This window comes from Siphateles boraxobius, unplaced genomic scaffold (genome assembly GCF_051911475.1).
Source record: "Siphateles boraxobius isolate OS27281-9 unplaced genomic scaffold, OSU_SipBor_1 46, whole genome shotgun sequence".
Taxonomy (NCBI): Eukaryota; Metazoa; Chordata; class Actinopteri; order Cypriniformes; family Leuciscidae; genus Siphateles; species Siphateles boraxobius.
The window spans coordinates 2,130,062-2,144,380 of NW_027509097.1; the positions used below are offsets into that span (position 1 = coordinate 2,130,062).

At 37.6% G+C, this 14,319-nt stretch overlaps 1 protein-coding gene across 3 annotated transcripts in view; it reads right to left on the reverse strand.

Annotated features, from left to right (window-relative positions):
- Positions 1 to 6,282: 6,282 nt before the first annotated feature.
- The window catches only part of epc1a (enhancer of polycomb 1a), a 50,024-nt gene continuing 41,987 nt past the window's right edge, over positions 6,283 to 14,319 (reverse strand). For all 3 annotated transcript variants that reach the window (XM_077200312.1, XM_077200311.1, XM_077200313.1), the window contains 6 exons: positions 13,646 to 13,794; positions 13,186 to 13,556; positions 9,928 to 10,034; positions 9,709 to 9,847; positions 9,274 to 9,604; positions 6,283 to 7,935 (listed from right to left, as the gene is read on the reverse strand). In XM_077200312.1, the coding sequence (XP_077056427.1) occupies positions 7,863 to 7,935; positions 9,274 to 9,604; positions 9,709 to 9,847; positions 9,928 to 10,034; positions 13,186 to 13,556; positions 13,646 to 13,794 (1,170 nt within the window). In that variant the 3' untranslated portion in view covers positions 6,283 to 7,862. The remainder of the gene's footprint in view (positions 7,936 to 9,273; positions 9,605 to 9,708; positions 9,848 to 9,927; positions 10,035 to 13,185; positions 13,557 to 13,645; positions 13,795 to 14,319) is intronic.

A 14,319-nucleotide genomic window follows, 5' to 3' on the forward strand; every position in this document is an offset into this window, starting at 1 on the left:
TCCTTCTCTGTGGGCCTCTAGTCAGTTAACGTAGTGTGATTGCGTAGAGCTACGTCACACGTAGGCTCACTATTGGCCGACGCTGGTCATGTGTGTGATGCGTGTGACGTACAACACAGAAGCGTACGCTGTTAAACTAGTGAACTGACTAAAGTCCCACAGAGAAGGAAATGAATAGTTGAAATAAAGTCGTTATTTTAGTTTGTTTTTGCGCACAAAAAGTATTCTCGTCGCTTGATAAACTTAAGATTGAGCCACTGTAGTCACTGGGACTATTTTAACCATGTCTTTAATAACTTTTCGAAGCCGGCAAGTTTCAATCCCTTAGAAGCCTATGGAGGAGTGATCCAGCTCTCAGATTTCATCAAAAATATCTTAATTTGTGTCCCGAAGATGAACGAAGGTCTTGAACATGAGGGTGAGTAATTACTGACAGAATTTTCATTTTTGGGTGAACTATCCCTTTAAACATTTATGATGCCTTGTTTCCTTCCCATAACGCATTGTGGCAAGCTCAGTGAAAAGGTTATGAATAAACATTTTGTTCAATTCTCCAAAGAACAGATAAAATTGCTCAGTGTAATTAAAAACAGATTTATGCAAATTTATGCTTATTAGAGTACCATGCTATTAGCTTAGCAGCGTGTTATCAACTTGTATACTAAATCAATTCAAATCTGAGGGTTTTATAAGTCACCGAGGGTTCAGTTTTTACTTTGATTTCTTCCAATGTCAAGTGGTGCGAAAACATCAACATTATCCTTGAATGCCCGAGTGTGCAGATCTCAATTATCGATTTCGAAAATGTTTTCAACTTTCCAAAGGATTTGATGTTAGATATGACAACCTGAAATTACATTTCATGAAATTGTATAGACTTGATGACACCTCATTTTAGAGTGGCAAAAAATGCTGCTTTTATTTATTTATTTATCTTTTTGAAGAAATCACAATAAAAGTCACACACACACACACACACACACACACACACACACACACACACACACACACACACACACACACACACACACACACACACACACACACACACACACACACACACACACACACACACACACACACACACACACACACCATCTTTGATCCGACGCTCTTGTTGGCTCGTCACGTTTTCCTCCTCGGATCAAAGCGCACGCTTTGAAAAATAAGGATTCTTTAGTTGCATTAATGGTTCCATGAAGAACCTTAACATCCATAGAACCTTTCCAGTGCACAAAAGGCTCTTTATAATGGAAAAAATGTTCTTCGGATCATATTGTTCACACTGAGAAAAACCAAGGTTCTTTGGGGAACTCCTGACTTTGCTCAACCATAAAAAAACAGCAGAAAAGGAACCACAGTTATTAGACACTAAATATCATAGAGATTTATACCAGAAGGTAACCAAAGCCCTAGAAACCATTTAGAACAACCTATATAGCATCTGGGTAGATGGAATATATATTTTAACAATTTCAAAAACATTTGTTTGAGAATTATCAATAACTTGAGGCTTTCCACATTACCACTGCAGGCAAACACACTTCAATGGTAAGAAACAAACACACTTAACAAGGAGGGGTTAAATGAGTTAAATGGTAATAAATGTAATAAACAATTTTAATATTAATAATAAATATTTTATTTAAAATATGTTTTTTTATTAAAAATAATTGCTTATTTTAATGCTCATTGGCCTCTCCTGTTATACATTTGATTAAAAACATTAGATATTTCATTAAAAATGATAAAAATGTTCATTATTATAAAACATTTTTTAATAATTGCTTACTTTAAAAATGTTGTTTGGCCTCTCCTCATATAATTTGTTAAATATATTACTGTGTATTTTAAAGATACAGTGCCTAGCATAAGTGAACACTCATAAAGTTGACTAAAAAGAGGAATAAAAAAATCATCTTTTGGAAATTGATCTTAATGCCTTAATTTAAAAAAATGATGAAAAATCCAACCTTTAAGGACACCAATTGTCTTTGTGAATGAATAATGTATCGTAAATAAATAAATGTTCTTCCTTAAAATACAGGTTGCGTAAGTCAGGACACCCCTATGTTAAATTCCCATAGAGGCAGGCAGATTTTTATTTTTAAAGGCCAGTTGTTTCATGGATCCAGGATAATATGCATCCTGATAAAGTTCCCTTGGCCTTTGGAATTAAAAAAGCACCACATCATCACATTCCCTTGGGACACTTTCCTTAAGAACATCTCTCAATGAAAATCAAACCAGCTCTAACTGAAATAACACAATGTTTAAAATAATTTATTTTAAACATGTTCATTGACCTCACATCTTATACAGTTTATTTAATACTATATTATATTCTATTAAAAATATGTACTTTTGTTTCATTTTTATAGGCCGAAACATTTGTAATCTTTATCTCCTGTTTGCAATAAAATGCAAGCTAATTACCCGGGAGAGCGAGCGCGTCGAGCATTCTTTTGATTATTTTTATAATAAAATTGTTTTATAAAACAATTGCTTATTTTAAACATGTTGATTGGCCTCTCCTCTTATACATTTTATGAAATATACTTCATTAAAATATATATAAATGTTTATTGCATTATTTTATTATATTAATTTTTAAATAAAAAATATGCTTAAATGTTCATTGGCCTCTCCTCTTTAAATCTCACTTATTTATAAAAATAATAAAACAGAATTACCAAAAATGTATACAGCGTGATTCTGGTCACACTTACTGAGCTGTGCTGAGACCACAGACAATATTTAGCAATATAGCAATATTTCCATGCTATGATTGACCATATCAGAACTCTTGCTCACTCTTTCATCTGACACCCAAATAGAATAACCCCATGCACATTATCATATGAAAAATCAAGTCTAAAGCTACATTATTATTGAAGAAACTCAACCTACAACACTCAATTGATTTTTTAAATATGTTTCTATGGTAACAGGCCAGTTTAGTATTCTCAACTGTGGGCGATAAAAACAATATTTGGCTTTCTGGCACACAGAGAGGTGATTTGGCATCCATACTGAAATTCAGCCCGCTCGATCTCTGAAGAAAAAATAGAGCGAGCAAAAAAAAAAAAAAAAAAAAAAAAAGCTTGTTCAAGGGATGCAAAAACACATTATTGAGAAAACAGAAAATACAGTCCCAGAATCATCAATCTCCAACTCACTGGCGTAGCCACGGGTGTGCCAGGGTGTGCCGGTGCCACCCACAGTAGCAGCTGGCACACCTAAAATAGATGGAGAATTCTCTTTTAAAGTTTTAATAAAAATGTTTCCTAAACTTGGACTATTGTTGTTTACCTAAAATATTTGTACATTTAAAATGTATTTTATTTTTTTAATTATTATCGTTAAAAAAATATCTGCCGACATTCGCACTGACAACCAATCCGCAAACAGCCGCAGACTGGTAATTCGGTTGTGCTGTTGAGTCTCGCGCCTCATGAGGAGAAATAGAAACAATGAGCGCAGTTCACACAAAGAAACTTAATGAACATAGAGCGGTTAAAAAATTAATGTGGAGTTTTCATATTTATAATATATGATATGATACAGTTAAGCACCACGACTGCTGAATACCATCACGATTGAAAATATGACACTGATTTCATATGACAGTTCAATAAACAAGTAATCAATATCAAGTCACTTACATTTTAGACACAATATTGACTGTTTTTCTATTTGAGCAGCGAAAATAGTTCCAAACAAACATCCCAAGAACCACAGCGCAGCTCACCGGAACATAACTGCATTAATGAATGATTCCGCGCTTTGAATGAATCGATTGAGTCAAAGATTCAATGACCCATTAAACAACTACCTCATTCCTTAACGATTCAGCCGTTTGAACGAATCATTTGAATAAATGACCGAATAACTCACTCATTAAGACAGTCACCTGACGCCCCCTACTGGTGGTTTAGTTTCGTGTTTACAAGTTGGCTATAATTCTTTCCAATATCTTTTTTGTATCTTCAAAAAATATTTAAAACAATCTCGTAACATTATTTAATGCAGTTGTAATTTTTCAGTGTAAATTAATTAATTTGATTGGTAACAGCATAGTGTCTAATTTTTTCAATTGAATTTATTGATCAAATCTAAGAATTTAAAATGAAAGATGAAGCATACGTTTAAACCGATTTCTGCATTTTTACTTGGACAAGAGAATGGCTGATTTACTTGTTCGAAGGACAAGCACAAGTAAAGCCTTAATGTTGAACCCTGAGTTATATTTTATATACTGTAGGCCTAGTATTAGGCCTATGTTTATGTGGCAAGCCAGTTTTACACATCAGCCCAGTCTATTCTGTAAAGTTAGTGATAAGCCGGGTCCGAGTTTTTTTTGCACATTAATTTGACAATAAATGTGGCACACCCAATTTTTCTTATGCACACCCAGAGACGCTTTTTATGGCTACGCTAGTGCTCCAACTGCTTTCACGCAGTGACACATTTTGGACATTCAATCAAGATTCAAGACTCATTTAAAAGAGGACCGTCCTCCATTTCTCTTGCCCCAACGCCTGTAGAATAATCAATTCAATTTCACATGATGTTCAACAAGAAAATGTTGTAGAATGGGACTGGTTTTTAATCATAAGAAAAAAAAAAAAAAAGAAGAATAAAACCAGAAATTAGAACATGAATTGGAACCAGAAACATGTATTACTAAAGAAAATGATGTACGTAAGCTGGTCAGAAGCAAAGGGAAACTCAATGCATAAACTGCTTTCTATTCCAATGCTCCATTAGCTACATAGACTCCTCCTCATGCACTCTGGGATCCTGTCATGTGAGGTTGTGTAAATCGCGTGTTTCCGGGATCTTCCAAGTGTGCACACAAAACTATCAGCCTGAAGTCATGCGTCCATCTCTGAGAACTTTACAGATTGCAATCTTTATGGTGGGATGCTGTGCAACAAATAGTTTTCTCCTGATATCTTCAATTGGCAAACATGTTTGTAATGCTTTGAGTATTTAAATTAGAAAGTTAAATGAATTAAATGGAGATAATTCCGTTAAATGTTGAAGGGTGTTCACCCAAAAATGTTTAATTCGTTAATGGAATGTCGTTCCAAACCCGTAAGACTTGTTAATCTTCAAACACAATGAAGATCTTTTTGATGAAATCTGAGAGCTTTCCATCCCTCCTTTGACAGTCTACGCAACTATAAAGCTACTTTCAAGCCCTAGAAACGTAGTAAAGACATCAATTTTATGAAGTGATGCGAGTGCTTTGTTTGCGCAAAAAACAACAACTATCACTTCAAATACAAAATGTGAATCTACCGACAGTAGATTCTCTCGCGTCAACACCACGCATGCGTCGAGAAGGTGCTCTCGTGAACACACATTAAAAGCCAGGGGTGGAAACTTTCACACAGGATGATTGGAGGAAATTTCTGAAGTTGAGGTAAAGATTTTTTAAGTACTGTTCAGAAGCTACATAACATACTTACGTCACTTTTCCACTGCGTGGTACGACTCAGCTCGGCACTGCACGGCTCGGTTTGCTTTTCCACTGCATTTAGTACCGCTTCAAAGTGGGTGGGATTATAGACTGATCGTTATAGTTTATCCGCTCCTCGGCAACCAACAAAGGAAACGTCGGCACTTCGTCCACTGACCACGATTCAGCCATCTCTTTTTTGGGACGTTTTTTTTTCTTTTTTCCTTCAAGCAAGTAGTTTTAAAACAGGTGCTACAGCCATTTAAATCTAGCGGGTTTGATGTCTCACTGTATTTATACAATGACGCTGGTAGTGACGATTCAGTGATCTGCAGTGTTTTCAAGTCACATTTAAATATCGGTACGGTACCTCAACAGAGGTGGTACCATTTAAAGCGAGCCGTACCGTACCATGCAGTGGAAAACACCATTACATATTTCCTGGACAACAAAATAAGAACACTTTACCCCCAATCATCCTGTGCAAATGTTCACACCGCCTGATTTTTAACCCAATGCGTTTCCTTAAAAGTTTTCACCATTTATAATAGTGTGTACGAGTCCCTCAGTTGTCACCAGTGAAAAGATGAATCTCAATCAGTATCATTGTTGAAAAGGGTTCAAATATGCAGAAGATGCTGGAAAACCAAAGAATGTGCAGGACCTGGATAATTTTTTCTGAAGAACAGTGGGAGGATTGCTCAAGACAAATATGGGACTCATGAACAGTATTGAGAATCAATTACTATTGTCCATCCATCCATCCATCCATCCATCCATCCACTTATTCACACAATGAAAAAACAACTCATTAGTTCACATATAACCTGGGCTTTATTGTCTGATTCATGTTTGAATAGTCACATATCTTTTTTTTCACTTATTCAATAATATTTTTTCTTTTTAATATTTTCCATATTTTCTCATTTTTTGCCTCCATCCAGATCAGACTAGAAACCCCTGGAGGAGGATGATACAGTTCAGCCAGTGGACTGGGCATCAGAGATCCAAGCTCCGGACAAGTGTGTACCGCAGGCACTGCGGCCTTGACCCGGAGCATCCTCTTCACGGAAGAGACTGAGCAGGACGTTCCCAAAGGAAGGCACAACTTTTAACTTGTGGTTTTTGTCAGGCCTTGAAGTAGTCCAGAGTCTGCAGGATTAATGCGTTTAGAGAAGGCCAAGGAGATGACGTTAGTTTGGCATCCCCCTCTTTTGCTCCTTCTTGGTCTTGCGTCATAAACCGGAATGATGACTCGGATGCAGCCGCGCTGGGCGTTATTGACTGTTGCGCGTGACGTTTAGCAACAAAGAATGAAGTCTTCCATTTTTGAAGCGCAAAAGACGCTTCACCACAAGAAAAAAAACAAGATACAAAAATAACTCTGTTGTACAAAGAAATAAAAACGGGGACAAACCAGTTTCAATCGTATGAAAAAGGAACTGAATTTATACAAAAAGCAGCAATAAATCAACTAAAAAAAACAAAAAACAATTCAAAACAATAGTGCTTAGTTGACCCGGAAGCCTTGGAAGCTCCCAAAGTGAAGACTTCATCCCTTGTTTGTCTTTTTGTTATTATTTGGGATGATAAAAATGGAAGATACCTATAACCACCCCCAAAAATGTTATTTGCCCTCCCAATAAACCCTGAACCTAAATGGCGTCAATCCCCCACGTTCCATCCCTCGCAGAAGAGGGGAAAATTAATAAAAAAAAATTAAAATAAAAACGATACGGGGGGAAAATGGCATGACACCATTAACGTTCAATCCGATTCACAGTGTGAACCAGTCGAAATGTGAAATTCAGGAATTGACAGCTACCTAAACACTCACAACACCGCAGGAAACAACCGAGGGGCACAGTGTACGAAAAAAAGAAAATAACGAACATAAAGAACAAATATTGTAAACACGGCACAATAAATAGGTAGAACAGCAGGTTTCCTCACCATGCACGATTATTCACACACTCACTTTTACCTGACCTCACGGTTCACTCACACACTCGCCCCTCATTCGCTTTTTTCTATTTTTGATTCCCCAAGTGCAAAACATCACAACTCAACAGTTCTGTATTCAAGTAGCGTATATACAAGGGTGGTGGTGGTGGTGGGCTTCTACAAATATGTAGTTCTGTACATTGAATATTAGCCATATTCTTAATTTACACATCTCTTTTCTTAACAGAAACAGCTTATGTTCAAAACTAAAAAAAGGGGGTGAAAAAGAAAAACAAGAGACGGAATTTTGTGTCACGTTCAGACAGTTGCTGTGGAAACCCGCTGTCCTTTTGCTTCCCCAAACCCAATTGGTGCACAGCACCAGAAGACTGGACTGGGCAGAAAAAAAAACAAAAGAAAAGAAAAAAGAACGCCACCCAGACAACAGTCACTACGTCACCTCCATGGCCACTGTGTTCTCTGCTATACTGTTGAGGGACTGCTTTTCCTGCTCGTGATTCTCCCTGTAAACAAACAGGAAACGGATCAATAACCTGGTAATTGATTAAATAAAACCTGACTAATGTACTTGCTTAACGCAACATTTCCAACATTGCGCATTTGCGCCCATGTAAACATGAGAAAGCAGAAAAGCAAGAAGAGTTTAGATTTTGGAAAACAATGACCTTTTAAAATGAATTCAATTTTTTTGTTAAAAAAATCATCATTTGACCATTATGGGATCTAAACAAATATCTCTTTTTACGGAGATCACATTTTGCAGCCGCAGACGTCATCAAGGCTGTCTCATTTCAGAAAAACAACCATTATAAAATGGTGTATATTGTTGTAATTTCTTTATGACTTTGGAATGAAATAGTTATTTTACTGAAATGAGGCAGCCTAGAGGTATGCGGCCAACAAATGCAACCCTGTGGAGGACACGGGCTTCGAGAGACAGATAAAGTTACTTTTAAGCCAAGTCAGTTCACTCAGCAGTTCCCCTGGAGTACAGCTCCTTTAAATCGGCTAAAATAGGGACATTTTACCATACATCTGATTCTTAAGCTCAACTTTCAAGAGTAAAAAAAAATAATTAAGCTGCCATATTTGCCTCGCAATTTCTCATTCATTGTGGACAGACAATTCATTACCATTTATGAATATATTATTTATTTTCAGTTTATTCAAATTTAAAAGACAAAAGAGTGATGTGAATCCAAATCAAATTTTCATGCTTTAAGTCAGGGTGAGACTGCACCTGGATTGCTACTGTTATAAAAACAAATATTTGCAATACAAAAAGCTATATTGAAAAATGCTGGACTGTCACTGTTTGGAGAAATTGACAAAAATGGCAAAACACATGCTGAATTATTACTAAAATATTTGCAGAAAAATGCTGGATTGTTACCGTTATAAAGACAAATAAACAGAATGCGGCGCTGGATTGTTACAATTGGCTGAATATAGCAAAAATAAATATCTGCAAAGAAAATGACATAAAACAATGAAAAAATGCTGGATTTGATATAGTAAAAAACAAAAATGAGTCACGCAATAGTGAGGTAATATTTTTATATTAAATATTTATATAGTAAATATTGTATAATTTTTTTCTCAGAATAGCAGCTCATTAACTCGAAATTACGAGAATGATAGAATTGTGAGCTGACTTTTCAGAACTGGACTTCATACCTCGCAATTGCAAGTTGATATCTCACTATTTCTTAGAACTGAGTGTTTATATTTCTATATTTTTTTATTCCATGGCGGAAACGAGCTTCCATTGGATTGTGTTTGCTAAATATAGTAGTGTGCAATTTTTAATTCAAACAAAATATCTGCAAAAAATTCTTTACCCAGTGTTGACTTTGGGGAGCTGACAGTTGCCGGCGGCGGCGAGCTTCAAGGCAGCGGGTGGCACGTTGCTGAGACTTCTGGGAAGGTGTCGGGCATTCAGACTGGCGATAGAGGGCGTGGTGACGCTGAGACGTAGGTTGTTGCCGATCAGGACCTGAGAAGTGGAGTTGGCTGTGTTGTTGCCTATAGGGTTATGGACCGTGTGGGCGGTGCTTGTGTTAGAGTTGCTAGTGGAGGAAAGGAAGGTGGGCGGCGCAGCGGTCGATGTTGGTTGGCTAGTGAGGACAGAAGCAGAGGACGTGGCGGAGATGCTCATCCCCTTGTAAACGCCTGTCAAAGAGAAAAAGATTAATTATACAAATGTGTACATTTATAATGTTTCTCAGGATGAGCAAATGCGAATGAAAAAGTTTAAGCTTGTCCAAAACACAAACCTGAAGCTTGGACGACACCATTGACTCCACCTCCTATGCCGTCCTCTTTAACCTTTAGGGTCAAAAGCTGGTCAGAGGTCATGAGGGCAGAGGCGGCAAACTGGGCGCTGACTGAGTCCAACGTCTTGGACACAAGAGACTGAGGGCACACCAGCAGATTGTTATATAAAGCAACTCACTTTCAGACGTGAGTGACACTTGTGTCTCTGCGTTACACACCTGACTGGAGCCCGTGTCATTGGCCTGTTGTTGTGTCTGCTCCAGCTGCTGTTTCTGCATAAGGGCCAGCTGTTCTTGATGCTGCTGATACTGCTCAGCTGTGAACGCTGGAACAAACACACATGTAAATATTAGACATCTGACATACAGAACCGCAATTCCACAGCATTTCTTGTTGAATGAAAGAGACTAGAAACATTAAGGAAAACACAATGTTATTTGCAACAAAGGTGTTGTGTTAGTTAGGGTTATGATGTTATTCCTATAGGGCTGGTCCGAATACCATTTTTTGAGCTTCGAAGCTTCGGTAGTAATGAACATCGAATATTCGAAGCTTCGGCGAGAGGGGGCTGAACATATTCTTTTCACTAATAAAGGCAGGAATCTCTGTGTTGGTCTGTCTTTTTGCATTTTGATTATTTCGAGAACCGTTCATCCAACCGACTTCACAAGGGAGTGCAGTGTTGCATTTGGTGCAATATAGATGGACACGCGAGACGCGACACATTCAGAATTAATAAACTTTTAGTCAGCTACAGAACAGCGTGAGCGGGAAGCAGCGCACCTCACGCGGGCAGGGTTTATATGCTCCGAGAACGGACACTCCACTATGATATAAAACGCACACACACAGGTCTGTTAAATTAAGCAATACTTTTAAGGTAGTCTAATATTTTTCTGACTAACAAATTACTGACACAGTAAAGGGTAGATTTAAATAAAGAAAAACGAAATTTAAATAAAGAAAAAAATAAATTTAAATAAGGAAAAATGAAATTTAAATAAAGAAAAAAATAAATTTAAATAAAGAAAAACGAAACTTAAAGAAAAAAGAAACTTAAATAAAGAAAAACGAAATTTAAATAAAGAAAAATGAAACTTAAATAAAGAAAAAACGAAATTTAAATAAAGAAAAATTAAACTTAAATAAAGAAAAAACAAAATTTAAATAAAGAAAAACGAAATTAAGATAAATTAAAAACGAGATTAATTTAGATTGATAATAACGGGTAAAAGGCTAATACATTTTGTTTCTATTATTCTATTTTCCACAATGTCAAAGCAACGCAGCTTAACCCAAAACACAAGCTCAGGCATGCACTTCGGTCCATACAAACTCCGCTGTTCTGCGCTCTAGCCAGAGAACACTCCCGTTGCAGTTAGGCGTCGGTTCTATTTCTAGCATGCACGCATTTTCCGCGTGGCTCGAGCCGCGCCTGAGACGCGTGTTTCACACAGGCAGTGTGCAAACTCCAACCTGTTAACATGGGAGCTGAAATAAAAACGTACATGCCACACAGCTGAGACGCTCACGCCATGCAGCCAGTGTGTCGCCGGCCTTATTCAAGCGCGAGTGAGAACCGTTTCGCGGGGGATCCCAGGTGTGCAAAAAACCCCCCCAAAAAACGAATATTCGAATGTCAAATTTTCAAATCGAATACCAACCCACCGAACGAATATTCGAATATTCTGGTCCAGCCCTATATTCCTAATATAGTTTTATATACAGAAATGGAATTTAAGAGGTGGTGAAAGTTAGCCTAGAAATCTAGACGCACCCTAGCGGCAGCAAAATTATTTTGCAGCAAAGTGTGGTCTAGCAACTCTCCGTTGGCATTCGAGCTGGAAAAACCAAACTCTGGTCAGGCCAATCACATCGTGTATAGAGTTGGTGGGCGGGCTTAACATAATGACGGCAGAGTTGTGACGGTTCCGTGTGATTTCCATAGGTTATTTTGAAATCCCTGCTACTTGAAAACAAAGATGTTGCTGGCGAACAGCGGTCTTTCAAATCGGCTCTGGCCGCGACTCTGGATGATTTGGAGTTAAGAGAACGTCACTCAAGTCATTCTTAAAAAAGGAAGATGTGTTCGGAGTTTTGGCAACAGGATACGACAAAAGTTTAATATAACAACTAGCTCCTGGTGGAAAAAAGCATGGGACTCAGCCACAGCCGTTCATTGCTCTGGTTGGTTGTAGCGTTATCCGATTGCTAGCGGAGGGAATTTGGAAGACAACCGTTTATCCCGCCCCTCGGATTGAGGTATGCCAATTGGTTCCCAGACCTAACATCTTGATGTAGGTCTGGCTTGCCAGGCTAGGTGAAAGTCATATTTTGATGAAATAATACAAAGAAAAACATTTGTTTAGAATAAATGTGAACTGATTAATTCTGCAAATAGACTATAAGACTAGAAATAAAAGTTTGACCAATCAATGTATTCTCTCATAATAATGCAAAACACTTTTTTAAAAGAATATTCTTCCTCATTTAGATACTAATACTGCAAATACTTTTCAACAAATAGAGAGGAAAACAAGTGAGCTGCAACCATGTAAATATTAAAAAATGCAGCTGATCACTGAAGCATTACAGAAATATGAAACAGGAGAATAGACTAGGCTACATAATTTGCAAACACTGTGCGCTCGCCATCATCTGAAAGTTTCATTTAATGCTGGACACATTTAATGAGGTTTTATGAAAAGATGCAGCTGTGCTTCTGATGAACAGTTGCTTCTGGTATATTGGTTTTCTTTTGACAATGAAGAGCCAACTGTCAACTGATTTGTTCTCATTTAAATATTTTGCAATACAATAGAGAATAGACTCTTAAGTAGAGTTGGGAATCAAGAACCAGTTGCATTTAATAAAAGATAAAAAAAAAAAAAAATGAAATCAAATGGTTTATATAACATATGGTTCTGTAAACCGCTCATAAATCTTTGCTTAAACTGAAATTAAACTAGATAATATTTATTTATGTATGCATGTATTCATGTATGCATGCATAAATATATATACACACACACATATATAGATACACACATACACGCATACATACATTTACACACACATGCGCACACACACACACAGTGTCAATATAAAGACAGCATACTACCCATTGGAAAAGCCGCTATACCGCTCTATTAAAACAGAAACCCCAACAGACATTTTGGGCCATTGTGTAATTATACAGTGCTTCCTTAAAACGTTCCCAAAGTCATTTAGTCAAGCTACCAAGTTATTTATAAAAATATAAAGTTTTGCATATCCCTGCTGAAAAGGGTAATGCCGCTGAAGGGCCCAAAATAACATTCCCATGCATCGCTGCAGCAAACACTGCTTTGTCAATTACAATAACCATCAATCATGCAGAGTTTATTTCCAGTTTTCATTGACGACGATGAATTAAACATGAGCAAACAAACAGTTCCAGCACTTTGCATGCACACTTAGCGTTTGAGTTTACTCACCGACTGCAGGTGGTCCCATGCCCGCTGTTCTGCCCAGTGTACTGCCACCCGGCCCAGCGCCGCCCCTGACCAAACCCCTGAACGGTCTCCGGGACAGTGCATCCCCTGCGCCTGATTGGCTGGTTAGTGTCCGTGGTTTAAAGTGCCTCCAGCGACACGCTTTGATGTTTCGGAAGATTTGCCTCAGGTCTGAATACGAAGTCTGAGAGGAAGAGGGTGAGGATTGCGATAAAGAGGATGTGTTGGTTGAGGTAACAGTCTGGGAAGTGGTTTCCGTATGGAGAGGAGAAGCAGGTAAAGAGAAGTCCGGCTCTGAGTCCAGACTTTGGAATAATCCGTTCAAATCCGAATAGGCCCGATCCAGAAGAAACCTGAGGAACAGAATTAATCCGATTAAGAAAACATGAAATACAATTCAAGAAGTCTGAATGAGACCGAAAGACATATGGACTTGACTCACCTGCCGCCCCGTCCCAGCCGTCGCCGTGCCAACCCCACACAGCGGCGGGGAATGGTGAGACTGGTGAGGGAGTATCGGAACCGTGGGTCACATGACGCTCCCTCTGTTTCCCCAGACCAGGGCCAGTCACCACTCTGATCTAAACGGGCCTGCAATAACAACAGAAACCAAACGAGAATGAAGTGACCTTCAAAACAGAGGGAAAAGGGTTAAACGTAGCAGTAAAGGAAATAAAATACTAGGGATGCACCGTTACAATTTTTTCAGAACAGATACCAAAAACACTAGTTTTTTTTTTAAAATCAAGTTGAATTTTTATAACTGATAATCACTCTTTTGTGTGTTAAACACAATCTACTAACTACAGGCAACTTCATTATAAAGAAAAACAACAAAATTAAAAAAATATTTTTACGTAGTAAAATTTACTAAAGAAAAATCAAGAGAGCACAGCACTTACATAGAATCTGAACATTTAGTGAAAAAAAAACATTTAGTGGGGAACAAATAAAAGACAACAAGTGTAGCACTAAATCTGGTAAAACGTTACAAATTGCTCTTTGTTTTGTTGTAAAATACATTCATGAAAAACAAGATAAAAAAATGTATGCTATATATACTATAAAATTAAGAAATTTTTTAAATTTATAGCGCAGCTGTTTGATGAGGCAGCA